General features: G+C 41.1%; 2 protein-coding genes across 4 annotated transcripts in view; both read left to right on the plus strand.

Annotated features, from left to right (window-relative positions):
* The window catches only part of LOC110408353 (protein FAM83D-like), a 4,657-nt gene extending 920 nt beyond the window's left edge, over positions 1–3,737 (plus strand). Inside the window, exons 2-5 of the mRNA XM_021416980.1 lie at positions 7–86; positions 884–1,051; positions 1,653–1,777; positions 1,974–3,737. Coding sequence (XP_021272655.1) covers positions 7–86; positions 884–1,051; positions 1,653–1,777; positions 1,974–2,364 — 764 coding nt within the window. The 3' untranslated portion in view covers positions 2,365–3,737. The remainder of the gene's footprint in view (positions 1–6; positions 87–883; positions 1,052–1,652; positions 1,778–1,973) is intronic.
* DHX35 (DEAH-box helicase 35) overlaps positions 4,051–13,218 on the plus strand; it is a 68,301-nt gene continuing 59,133 nt past the window's right edge. For all 3 annotated transcript variants that reach the window (XR_002444322.1, XM_021417077.1, XM_021417078.1), the window contains exons 1-8: positions 4,051–4,567; positions 6,175–6,308; positions 6,681–6,773; positions 7,649–7,726; positions 9,915–10,019; positions 11,247–11,308; positions 11,914–11,983; positions 12,565–12,624. Coding sequence is in view for 2 of the 3 variants with exons in the window: in XM_021417077.1 (XP_021272752.1) it covers positions 4,375–4,567; positions 6,175–6,308; positions 6,681–6,773; positions 7,649–7,726; positions 9,915–10,019; positions 11,247–11,308; positions 11,914–11,983; positions 12,565–12,624 (795 nt within the window). In the remaining variant the exon portion in view is untranslated. The remainder of the gene's footprint in view (positions 4,568–6,174; positions 6,309–6,680; positions 6,774–7,648; positions 7,727–9,914; positions 10,020–11,246; positions 11,309–11,913; positions 11,984–12,564; positions 12,625–13,218) is intronic.

Below are 13,218 nucleotides of genomic sequence, written 5' to 3' on the forward strand. Positions count from 1 at the left end.
TGGAAGCGCACTTCCAGCCGGGCGGCGGGGACAGCCTGTACGGCTGCAAGGAGGCGGTGCGGCGCCAGATCCGCTCCGCGCGGCAGGTGGGTGCGGGCGGCGGCTGCGAGGACGGTCCGAGCACGCTCCGAGCGGGGCGGCCCCGCGGTCAGCGCCGTGTGCCCGTCACGCCGACAGCGAAACGCCTCGTCCTGCCTTTTGTGTGAGCTCTCGGGGAGATGGCAGCCTCCTGCGTGCTTCAGGGGTGGGGGGAAAAGTCAGAAACGCTCGGATTTGTTTAACTGTACCTTGAAGGTGAAGCTGTGTGATAAAGAGCTCTGATTTTTGAAGTAGATAAAGGAGGCTCTCCACAATAGGTTTCCAGGTGGGTTGCTTGTGCCTAATGCACCCACACAGCCCGGCCCTGGCAATGGAGCTTTGAATTCCTCCACTGAAATTGTGGATGAAATTATCTTAAAAAAGAAAATTCCACGAGGGGATGATAAAAAATCCTAAATGGTGTTATCTACTATAAATAAGCAACACCAAAATAGGGACAAATAACAGTGGGTTCTGTCTACGTGAACAAGTGATTGTAGCAAGAAGTGATGTTTCTTGGTGTACTGTAGCCTGTAATCATCCTATCAAAATGCTATCCTCATCCAAGGTCTTTAGCCTATTCAGAGTTATTTTTCCTTTCTCTTCTCTTTCTTTCATGTCTTTTAAGTGTCTTATTGGTTCTCTGAACAACAGAAGAATGTATTGCATAGGACTGTACCATGTGTAGTCACCAGGAAAAAGGTGTGGGGAGTGGAGAAGTATTTAAATTGAAAGTCAGATTTCTCATTTCTCCTTTGGGATACTGTGGAAGCAGCCTAATGATTTCCTCTGAAACTTGTTGCAGATGATTGCCCTGGTTATGGATTCCTTCACAGATACCGATATCTTCAAAGACCTCTTGGAAGCTTGTAGCCAGCGGCAAGTCAAAGCATATATCCTTCTAGATCAGTCTTCGTTTTCCCACTTTCTGAAAATGTGCAGGGATCTAGGAGTTGATCTCGAGCAGGAAAAGGTAAACCTCGTAATATTTCCAGGGACAGAAGTACAGTTCTATTAGAACTGTTATCTTTGAGCTGTTAAAAGAAGGAACTGTTTTGCTTGCTGCCACAACTTAAAACGTTTTATGTGTCTCTGGCTCTTTCTTGTGAGATTTAACCTTTCTTCCATAAGGAGTAGTTAATAGAAAAGCAGAAATCCTTATAGGAGGCTGTCACAGTGGCCCTCTGAGCATAAATACTAACTGAATGTTCAAGAAAATAAAGGGAGAATATCCAGTTTGTAAATGGATGTGTGGAATCGCTCAGGTTTGCTAAGACTGCAAAGGCTGATGGAAAGTGCATTCCCAAGATTCTCTGGAGTTCGGGTCCCTCTGAGATTAGACAGCAGTTTTAACAGCACATTCTGCACCGTCGCTGTATAGATCTGCCCCTTTGTGTATTGTATTTTGTGGGCTAAACCAATACAAAGCTGTTTCTAGATGGTGAATCCTGTGCCACTGCACAGCAACCTTTGTTAGTTCATCAGTGATCTTTACTGTCGTGTGTTACTTCTTTAAATACAATCATTTAACTTTGAAATTCACATATTGCTTTCCATATCTTTCTTTTTAACAGTTGATGAGAGTTCGAAATATCACGGGGAACACATACTACACAAGGTCAGGTGCCAAAATTGTTGGAAAAGTCCGTGAAAAGTTCATGTTAATTGATGGCATTAGAGTGACAACAGGTTCCTACAGGCAGGTGTCATTTTTCTTCCTTTTAATGATTTCTTTAAACAGAAAATAGCAGTAACATTTAAAAATTGTTTTTTTTACACATTGCTGGTAACATTTGGCCTTAAAATAAGGCGCACTGCTATGAGAATTTTCAGTTAGTGCTTGGATATCTGTTATTATTTTGAATTAACTTGGAACTTTCTCCTTCTGTTGCTAGTTTTACATGGATGGATGGCAAACTGAACAGCAGTAACATTTTGATCCTGTCGGGCCCTGCAGTTGCACACTTTGACCAGGAATTTCGGACTCTTTATGCACGCTCCAAGCCTGTCAACCTCAAAGAGTTCTCTGGCAGCAAGAAGAACAAGGTGTTTGATGAGCTGGTCAGGATTACAGTGGCTTCTAGAGACTTAACCAGGGAAAACTTTCTGAGAATGGAGTTTTTGTATCTTAGAGCATTTGTAGGAAATCTAAAAAGGAAGCGAAACTGGATGCATGCCTCAAGGGAGGCAGTCTATGTGTCAAGTAATGCAATGCATGTTTCTCCACCACTGACTAAGAGGAATGGCTCTCTAGTTATGAGGCCACACTGGATCATAGAGAGATGAATTGCATGTTCACTCAGAGTGAGACGCAAAACCTGAGGAACCGTGTCCCATGGTCTGTGTCCCGTACTGCCTTGCAGTATGTCTGTGCAAGCAGCTGGGAAGCCAGCCTCAAGCTGAGAGAAAGGAATACTGGAATTGTGATTGCAGTTGAACACTTCTGCAATGTCAATCAGCAGATACAGTTATGGTATTGTCTTAGGCGCAGAAGTGCTTTTGAAAAACAAAACAAAACTCTCTAACACCTGAGAAGCCATTACTGACTTCTGGTGTTCTGTCAGTTTTTGTTTTAACTTATTGGGTTGGCGATGTCTTAGTTCAGTAGCTCAAACCTCATTTTCTATATGTAGATTCCTTAAAAAATATATTGCTTAGGATTCTAAAGATGAATAGCAGGACTGCTGTTAGGCTCTGAAATCTGAAGTCTTGTGTTCCTCAAACAGTTCCGTGATGCAGAAGTGGACAGGAGTAGCCATACCCTAGAAACTAGGTCAGTACCTGGCTACTAGTCCTCAAATGTTACATGCTGTTTACATGAAGCTGAGCAGCTAGGCAGAACAAGTTAATGTATCAAGTTAACGTGTTTCTGCCATGACTTAATTCCAAATTATCTTTTCTTTTTAGTGATAAGAACACTTGGATTGTGACCATCACAGTGAATACATTTTAAACGCCTGCAGTCAAAGGGCTATATGACTAAGAACCTACTAATATTAGTAGCAAAGCCAAACAAGACTTTTTCTTTGCATTTTATATGTTATGGTTGCTACTGCTGCCTGATCTTATAGGAAAAGCTGAGTAGATCTGAAGTCTGTGAAGATGCTTTTAATTGTAAAAAGCTTTACTTCCACCTGACGGGCAGCCTCACGGAAGTCAGAAATAGAGCCGTTTCCTCTAGTTGTTCTTGAGGCTCTGCTGCAGCAGAAATCTTGGGTATATGCATGCTCGTGGATTCTGGGCCTCCAAGGGGAATCTGTAAACTTAGCTGGGGAATTTCATATGGATCTAAGCTAAACACCAGCAGGAGAATTTCAAATTGGACATGTGGATCTTACAGAAATGGCATTTCCTGCCAAAGCATTGTGCCAATACACTGATTAGGATACAATTAAGAGGTGTCCTTTCTCTTCTCTGCTTACGAAAATGGCAATGTAATAGTTTTGATTCCCGATGTGTAAATGTTCAGTGGTTTAATAGCGTTGACTTTTACCCTGATGTAAAGAAATTTTAAATATGTATTTTTGTTCTTATTTTAGACTATAGTTTCTGTAAATACCCTCAAAAAGACTATTTTGTACAAATCTTTTCTGCAATCTTACTTTCACAGCGATGATCATCTTTATGTTTGTTTTCACAATTACAACTTTTTAACTTTGTGGTTCATCTCATTATTTTAATAGGACGCTATTTCTGTGTCCCAGCAGCAGGACTTTCTTCTCATCAGTTGCTAACATAGCGATGGCGCAAAACGCTGTGATAAGAGTTGTGTTTATTTTTGATAGAATGGGTTTCACTTAGCAAGGACATTGAAATAAATTTTTGTGGGAGCGTCTAATTATAACTGAATTAACGTTTTTATTGCGTGGTTGCCCAGCCACTCAGCAGAACAAGTGACTGTGGAATGACAGCGTTACGATGAATGCTGTTGTCGTCATCCCAACTGCACCCTTGTGCGTCGAGGAATTCAGGCAGAATGAAAATTACAAAGAATATAAAATGGGATTATGTTTCTTTAAGTGCAAATTTTTGACAGCATTACTAAACCTATTAGAAGTTTATTTTTTTCTTTTACTCTCATTTGTGCTTCACTAACGCAAAGCCCAAATTAAATTTGATTCAATAATACTTGTAATTGGCTGCAATAACTGTGGCAGTAACCGTTGCTGTAATTGCTTTCTTTCCAACCCTTCGGTTGTCTGGTGTGAAGCGCAACACCTCTAGCGGGGTGGTACCATTCACGGTGGATAGGGAAGCAATTAGCTTTACTAATTAACGACAGACGGACGTTTCGCGATGACAGCCTTCAGGCTATTGAACTCCAGGCCTCTCCCGACTCGCTGCTACGAGCCCGCGTCTCCTCGCGCAGGGGCGGGCCGGCACCATGGCAACGGGCGCCGGGACACGTGGGCTCGGTTCTTCCGCTTCCGGTTACCCTCTCACCCTAAGATGGCGGCGCCCGTGGGACCGGTGAAGTTTTGGAAGCCGGGTGAGGGCAGCGCGGCCGTGTGGCAGGGAAGGCTTGCTCCTTCCTTCTTGCCCTTTCTTTCTCCTGCCCTCCTTGGGTTGAAGCGCTGCTGGCTTCGGCGGCGGCTGGGGACCGCACGGGTTTTGTCGCCGGAGGAGCGCTCTGCCCCTCAGCTGCGGGGTGTGCGGGAGGAAAGGCCTCTGTGAGCGCCGCTCGGCGCCGGGGGCATTCTGGGGTTCGCGGATACCGTGTGTCCTTGTTGCGGAGAAGTGGTCTGGGCTGCGCTGAGCGAGGACTGAGGGAGGAGAATCGCCCCGCAGCCTTCCTGAGATCGTGTCCGGTGCTCGGGGGGCTCCCGGCATCATGCAGACATGGGCTTAGCGCAGCGGGTCTGAGAAGGGCCGTGAATGTGATCAGGGGCTGAAACACGGGGAGGCGAGGGCGGCTGGAGCAGGTCAGGCTGGAGGACAGAGGGCTGAGGAGCGTGTTTGTGGGCTACAAGAAAAAAGGGGACAGACTCAGATGCTTCAGTAGCATCTGTTGTGATAGGCCAAGGGGAAATGCTTTCAAACTAGAAGAGAGGAGATTTAGATTGCATATATGAAAAAAGCTATTTATACTAAGGGTGGTGAGGCACTGGCAGAGGTTGCCCAGAGAATTGGATGCCTCATCCCTGGAGACATTCAAGGTCAGGCTGGACGGGGCTCTGAGCGCCTGATCGAGCTGGGGGTGTCCCTGTTCATTGCAGGAGAGTTGGACTAGGTGACCTTTATAGGTCCCTTTCATCTCAAATGAATCTGTGTTGTGTGTGGCAGTGGGCTCTTGAGCCTTTCTGTTTCTTACCTGGCCCATTTGTTCTGGGGTGTGAATAGTTATCAGAGTCAGTGCCAGTTGCTGTTAAAATTGGTTCAGTATGCTATGGAACTTGCTTGACAGCTTTGAGTTGGGATTAATTGTTTTTAAACAGTGGAAGAAGTGGGAAAAACCACAAACAAGCAAATCCTACAGAGCAGGAGAGTCCTCTTTGATCTCAGATTTTTCCAGTTGAATTTGCACCTGGAGACAATACGTTCCTTTATTGAGATGAGTTTCTGCTTCGGGTTTGCCTGCGTGATTTGGTATTTTTGGTTGTCAGTAGTTTTATTTTCACACGCAGCAGAGGTAAATCAAATTTCAGTTACTGAGGTAGATCTAGAGCTGCAGTGGTATATCTCATCAGCAGGCAAGGCTGAATGCTTATGTGGTTCATGTTAGTCCAAAGAAGTCCTGTTACATGGCTGGTTGGCTTGAAATCCACGGCCATACTTCTGAGATGGATGCTGAAGCTACATCTGAACTGCTGCACAGAAGAAGAATGGCCCTATGACCTTGCTGTTTATGTTTCCCATGTGCTTTTTTTCTCCTTTATCTTCCTTTAAAAATCCAAGTATGTATTCACATTGGTTTTTTAACTAGAAGGAGAAAGACATTTGTTTTGACACAATTTTTGCCTGTTTACTGGTATGGAAAATTTTTGATTAATTCTCTAGAAAAGTTGGTCTCTTGATGCACGCTAGTATGCTTAATTCCTCCGTGCAAGGAACGTATTGAATTTGGTTGTATTGTAAAAGTTAACTGCTGTCATCTAGGCACAGAAGGTCCTGGCGTCAGCGTCTCAGAGGAGAGGCAGAGTCCTGCTGAGAGCAGTGGAGTGACCGTCATCTATAATCCTTATGCTTCTCTGTCTATTGAACAACAAAGACAAAAGCTGCCTGTTTTTAAGGTACGAGAGTTCTTTTTTGGGATATTAAATCAGTTGGATGGTGCCTAGCTTTTGTGGTTTTTGTTTATTTGAGAAAGCAGTATGGAAACCTTTTACAGCATAGAACAGTTGTTACATGATCTTGCTCCCTTTATTTGCTGAAATTGATTATTCTCATTGAAAGCTGTTGCCAACAGTTTTACAGGCTTTGTAGATTTAAGTTAGTTACTGTATTTTGAATGCATAATATTTACTGACTTAAAATAATCTTTTAACTTTTGACGGTGTATTCTCTGTAAAAATGAATTTACTATGCTTATGTAAACATTGTAATGTTAGCTTTCTTATTTTTGTACAAATCTGGTTTTGATACCTAAATGTCATCTCTTTCAGCTAAGAAATCACATACTTTATCTAGTGGAGAACTATCAAACTCTGGTGATTGTTGGAGAAACAGGATGTGGGAAGTCAACGCAAATTCCACAGGTAAGTGTGTGTTTAGCTTGGTGAAAACAGGTATTCCCTCAGGGGATTTTGCATGAAACATTAAACCAGCATCCCAGAACTGCACTGTAAGAATGGAATTTGCCAGTGTTGGGTAAGTGTGTGTGTGCAGGACCAAAAGGGGAGAAAAGTAAAGCTTCATATTAGATAGTAGGAGCTGGCATATCTGTGATACAAAGCCTTCTTCCACTTCCAGGAAGGAGCATACCCTACAGATTTATGCTGATACCCTTCTAAGTACCCTTCTAATTACCCTTCTAAAGTGAATGGCTTTATAACTTCAACAGAATTAAGTTGAAAAGTTTTGTTGAGGATATGGTTTTGAGAAGGAAAAAGACGTGTGGGTTTCTTATGAGTTTTGCCCTTGGAAATTTTTGGAATATGATACATTTCTGTATTTTTGTAAAATTTTCTCTGTTACAATGGGCATGAAGAACAACCAAAAAAGTTTAGAAGTTAATTCTTGATTTTAACTTAAATAACTGCAAGCTGATGATGAATGCCATTTGTTTCAGCATGAGCACTTGACCTGCACAGCTTAGCTTTTTGTCCTCAAAAGTTTATAAAAGAAAAGGAAGAAAATTTTAAAAAAAAGTAGTAGTTCAAATTAATACTTGAGACCCAAATAACTGCTTTTAGCATGATTTCTGAAAGCTAATGTTCTTAGGAATTAGTTATTATGCTATACTGTTCTCAATTAAAAACAATTTAAAAAACTTGTACTGTTTTTAACGGTGAGGTGAATAACGCACAAAAAGTAACTGACTTGCCTCAGATCATGGATAAATTTGTGTCAAAATCAGGGTAAAACAGGCAGTGTAGAGAACTAACACCTTTCCCCAAATGTTTGTTGGCAGTACCTAGCAGAAGCTGGCTGGACAGCCGAAGGAAGAGTTGTTGGGGTGACACAGCCTCGTCGAGTTGCTGCTGTTTCAGTGAGTTTTTTCATGTCCAGATTTTCCCACTTTATTACAACTTCCAATGTATTCGTGGTTTTTGCTGAATAACAGGAATCGCAGCTCTGAGCTCCTGAATGAATAGATGTTTCTGCTTATCTTCCTTGCAGAATTTCTGGTACTATATGCTGAATTCAACATGATTAGTAGGTCTTGCCAACAATTTCAAGGCCAAATAATAATAATAAATAAAATTGAATTGCATCAGCAGAACCATATGGGGAGTTAGGACTGTGCAGGGTTGAGCTGTGATTGACTCTGGGCTAGAATTATGCTTGCATGGTCTCTAAATTCTTTCCCTGAATAAAGTAGTGGTACAAATCTGTGTGCAGCAACGTGGCCAATGGAGGAGGTTGTATACTTCTTTCCTTTCTAGCAATTCATACTTAATTTTCTTGAATCTTTTTTTTTTTTTCTTTTTTTGCTGCTTCCTCTGGTAAGAGGGTGGGGGAAAAGAAGAAACAGATGTGATTGCATTTCACTGGTGTGTCTAGGAGCACATAATATAAGCTAGGCGTACTATGAGAGGAAGAAGGGATACTGAGGGCAACAACGTGTACTCTGTGTTAATAATCTGCACAGAAAGCATCCAGTGCTGTTTGTCTTTGTCACCAAACACTGAATAGGTGGGCTGAAGCTTTTCTGCTGCCAGTTCCTCAGTGAATTGAGGTGCCTTTTTGTAATCCTCATTTTGCCTCCTTACTTTTTTTTAATTAATGATATTTAATTTTACCTGCAATGTATCAGTGTATGCCTCTGGTAAAAATGTAGTAGCTTGAGGAACTGTCAGCTTTACAGGTTCACCTCATCCAGTGTTCTTTAGCTAGATCCACTGTCATTAAACAAATGGTCTGTAGCAGTGATCTGCATCTTTGGGCAGTTTGCCTGCAGTGTCCTTCCTTCTCCCCTTCATAGGACATTCAGTTGACATTGAGCAGTTCTACAGGAGATGCTGCATGTACTGCAATGAATTCTCACAACACGTTTATTTCTCTTTTTTCTTTTATGTCTTAACATGCTACTTCTAATTGTAAAATAGGATTACTCCCTTAGGGCTTAGTATATAGTCACAGCAGGACTTCTCTTTGAGAATGTAGTTGGAAGCTGCCTGCACCACATAACTGTTGCTGGGAGATGAGAGACACTGATGATTTATTGCTTTGTTTTGAACTGAAATAGACTTTTTAATTTGGATTAATGTGCTTACCTACTTTCTCAAGTAGAGTGTGGAGGTTGTTACAAGTGAAGAGCAGTAGTTGCTGAGGTTGCATAGTTTAGAAATACCTGAAGTTCTGCTTGCATTACCCAGGCTGACAGTTACTCTGAATGCTTGCCTGAAAGTGATGGAATGATAAATGATGAATTTGCTGCCTGTCGGTATGGTTTAGAATGTCATTTGAATGACTGAAAAAGCTTACTGTTGAAATTCTAATAGAACTAATGCGTATGTTCTGGGGTTTTATTCTTCTTCAGCTTTTAATTGTCTGTTGTATTTTGCTGAAACCATAGCCTGATAATGCCTAATGCTTTGTAGAATAGTAAATCAAGATTTCGGCTAAAGGAGCTATTGGCTTAAAACTGGTCCAGGGCACTTGTCTTCCAAAAATTGTTGCTGCTTTTAATTGTTCTGCCAGTATTCTATCTGTTTTCTGCATAGAAGCTCCTGCATTATGAGAAGGAGGCTAGCATCTTTAGATAACAAGAAAAAAAGTAAAAGTCCGAGTAAGTTCAGGGACATATCAGCTTAACTGATAACTTCTTCTGCATGCTATGCACATGTACTCTTCCTTACTGCATGCCAGCCGTGTTCTTAAACTGCACTTCCACAGTTGCTGGTGTGTGGTCCTTCCCCAGCTTCATGTCTGGTTGAAAGGCAACCTTCGTAGGTCTGACACAGTGCTTCTCACTGAAAATTACTTCTGAACCTTTCTTAAGAAGTGTGAAGCAGATTAAGTTATGCTGAAGCATCTTCAAGGTATTTACCACTTGCACGTTCAGCATGCACTACAGTGTAAAACAGAATTTTGTATTCGATTAAGAACAAGCAATTCTTCAGAAGCAGTAGCTTTGTTTCTGTTTTGATGCTGACTTTCTGTGGACAAAACAATGGTGTAGTGAAGAACTTTGCTATTAGCTGCCTTTTGTTTACATGAATCTGTTCTGTCAGGTTGCAGGCCGAGTTGCTGATGAAAGGTGTGCAGTGTTGGGTCATGAAGTTGGATACTGTATTCGATTTGATGACTGCACAGATCCACAGGCTACAAGAATTAAGGTGAGGCAGCATGTGGTTATTCTGGAAGGGTTAGCTGAAACTCTTAAAGCACTTTTGCAAAATCAGTGGGAAAGCTGAGATGCCTGGTAAAGAGAGTAGATAGCTTTTTGATTTTCCAGATGGATACCCCAAGAGTGTACTGAAATGGCTGTGGCTATCTAGAACTTAATAGTGTTTTATTCTGCTAGTCTGACAGTCACTGTTGTAAAACTAAAAGAGATTTTCAAGGTAGTTGTTGCCAGCTGTTGGTACAGTGCTGGAGTGACCTCATTTGACTCAAAGTCAGTGAAAAGCTGCAGTGAATCAAAGCTGAAGTATCCTCACCACCCCAAAAATAGATTTTCATTAAAAGTACAGATAAAACAGAAGATGGGCAGGCTGAGAGTAATTTGATGTGGACTTAATAGCAAGCTTTGCAGCTGTTCTTTAGCCCTATGACCAGCCTTAATGTTGCTTGTATTGTGTACAGACAGGAGTTTGCTTTAGTTATGTTGGAATAGGAATGATGATGAATGAAAGAATTTACTCTCATTTTCTTTTTTGAGACTAATAGCACTTTTGAACTGAAAGAAATAAAGATATTTTTGAGTCTGATGATTCATCATTTGAGGTTGGAAATTTTGGGATTTTTTACCTTGAAAACCAGTTCTTGCTGATTAAAGACCAAATTTATAGTCCTGTGTCAAACTCTACTTGAGGGCTACATAAAGCTGGTGGGTTTCTCGTGGCTAGAAATAGAAAATTACAACATTAAAACACTGAATTTGTTGTAACGTTAAGTCTTGTGTTCTGGTGAGATGTGAGAGAGATCTGAAGTAGTCTACTTTGAGAGGGTCAAAGCCATATTGATACAGAGAATGATATTTGTAGAGCAAATGCAGTCATGTTACAGACAAATGTGAGGAAACTTCTATTGCCATATCCCAGTGCTGCCAGACTGTGTTATTTTCAGTAAAGGACAAGTGATAATTCTCAAAAATTCAATATGATTAAATACCAGTTTCTCTGCTTATCTCAAGGATAGCACTCAGAAATGTATTTAGCTTCCATAGCTGGAAATAGAACAACCTAATAGATTGTTAGAAAATGAAAAGTGAATAAAAGTTTAGACAAAAGCCTAGAAAATTATTCAAGTAAATCAATCACGTGTAATTGGGACTACCTCCTGGGCTTGGTTGGGTTTTTTTTTGTTTGACTTTACCATTTTTCCTTTGCATTCACTTCTAGTTTCTAACTGATGGTATGCTGGTAAGGGAGATGATGGCTGATCCTCTGTTAACAAGATACAGGTAAGGAAACACGGGCTGAACGCTTGCTGAAGGGTAGCTTGGTAAAGAACCGGGTTTTTTTAGGCTGAGGTATGATTAGTAGGAGTTAAATTTAAAAACTGTGAAAATTATTCAGAAGCCTGAGCTTCTTATGTTTTAAAGCTTGTTAGAAAATTGATTGCTGCAGTGCCAAACCCAGCTGGATTTGGTGCTGTGATTTTTGGAACGTAACATAAATGGGGCTTGAGGAGTCTGAATTGCTTCATCTACTAGTTTTAAACTTTTTTAAAAATTAAACTAATAAAAAAAAAACCACAGTAATGAACAGGCTTATTCTGATATATAGAAAACCTTTTCAGTATGCCTAAGATGAACCTTGGTTATTCCTGCCCTTTCCAAAACAACCTGAATAAAGAACACTCTGCATGTACCACATGCCTGTTGGTTGCAATCTACCTTTTTTCTCTTGTTTGTGCTCTTGTGTTTTTTTATCTCAATGGTTTTCTAAATGGATGTAAACAATAATCCAGCAACAAATTTAAGCAATGATATTTCATATAGGAAGATACCGATTCTAGCATCATTCAATCCATTTATCAGATCTTATCTTTCCGCTTTATTTGCAGTGTTCTCATGCTGGATGAAGCCCATGAAAGGACTCTTTATACAGATATTGCCATTGGGTTACTAAAAAAGGTTAATTTTTTTTTAAATGTGGTCTCTAACGTTTTCCACTGTCATTTTTACTAAACTTCTGCTCCTGATGTTTTGTTAATGAATTCACTCGAGAGAGGGAGATTTCTAATTCCTCATTTACCCCACGGCCCATTGTACATATCAGCTGTTTACTTTACACATCTGACACTTGGGATCCTCTATTTCCTCCCCTGGGGCTGAGTTTTCTCTTTATGTTATATTAGGAAAAAGGCAGTCTTTGTTCTGCTGATGATGATTATGAGAAGTGATCTTGCAGGACGCTGCTGACTTTAAACCCATCAGCAATCTGGCTCCAACCAGAAATTAAGAGTGTAAACTATGATTACAGACTGAATACCTTCAATTCTTTCTTAGCCTTAATTACATAAAGCTCCACACGCATTCCTCAGGTTGATATGCTCTTGGGGTGATAGAGGTGCTGCAGTTCATCAGCTGTCTTGATTACAAACTATTTCTGTAGAGGAGTCACTGGTAACCTGGATGCTCTGAAACTTGTTTCTAGCCTTATAGCTCAAAAAAACAGTTTTTTCTCTTGATGTTCTTTGTCTTTTTGATCCTAGATTCAAAAAAAACGTGGAGATCTTCGACTGATTGTGGCTTCAGCCACCTTGGATGCAGAGGTATATCTCGCAAATTTGGTTTAAAATTGAGCGACCCTAATTGGCAGCTCCACTTCTGTTTGTGTGGAGCTTATCCTCTGTGCTGCTCCTGTTAGAGTGGGGAAGAAGGGAGGAAGGAGTGAGTCCAGAGGAGGCCATGAAGGTGGCCAGAGGGCTGGAGCACCTCTCCTGTGAAGACAGGCTGAGGGAGCTGGGCTTCTTCTTCTTGGAGAAGGCTCTGGGGAGACCTCATTGCAGCCTTCTGGTACTTAAAGGGTGCTTATAATAAGGGGGAGGACCAACTTTTCACATGAGCAGATAATGATGGAACAAGGGGAACAGTTTTAAATGAAAAGAGGGCAGATTTAGGTTAGATGTGAGGACGAAATTATTTACTCAGAGGGCAGTGAGACTGGCGCAGGCTGCCTGGAGCTGTGGGTGCCCCATCCCTGGAGGCTCACTGCCTGAATCTAAGGCAGCAAAATCCAACTTTTAAGTTTTTTATATTAGAGCTTTATCAAAAGACTGTCAAATTTATGAAAGATATATTCAAGTAATAGTAATTTGACTTCTTAATGTCATTAGGTTTCTCCCTTGATTCTTCGAAGTTTCAAA

The sequence above is a fragment of the Numida meleagris genome, chromosome 19, assembly GCF_002078875.1.
Source record: "Numida meleagris isolate 19003 breed g44 Domestic line chromosome 19, NumMel1.0, whole genome shotgun sequence".
In the NCBI taxonomy this organism is placed as follows: Eukaryota; Metazoa; Chordata; class Aves; order Galliformes; family Numididae; genus Numida; species Numida meleagris.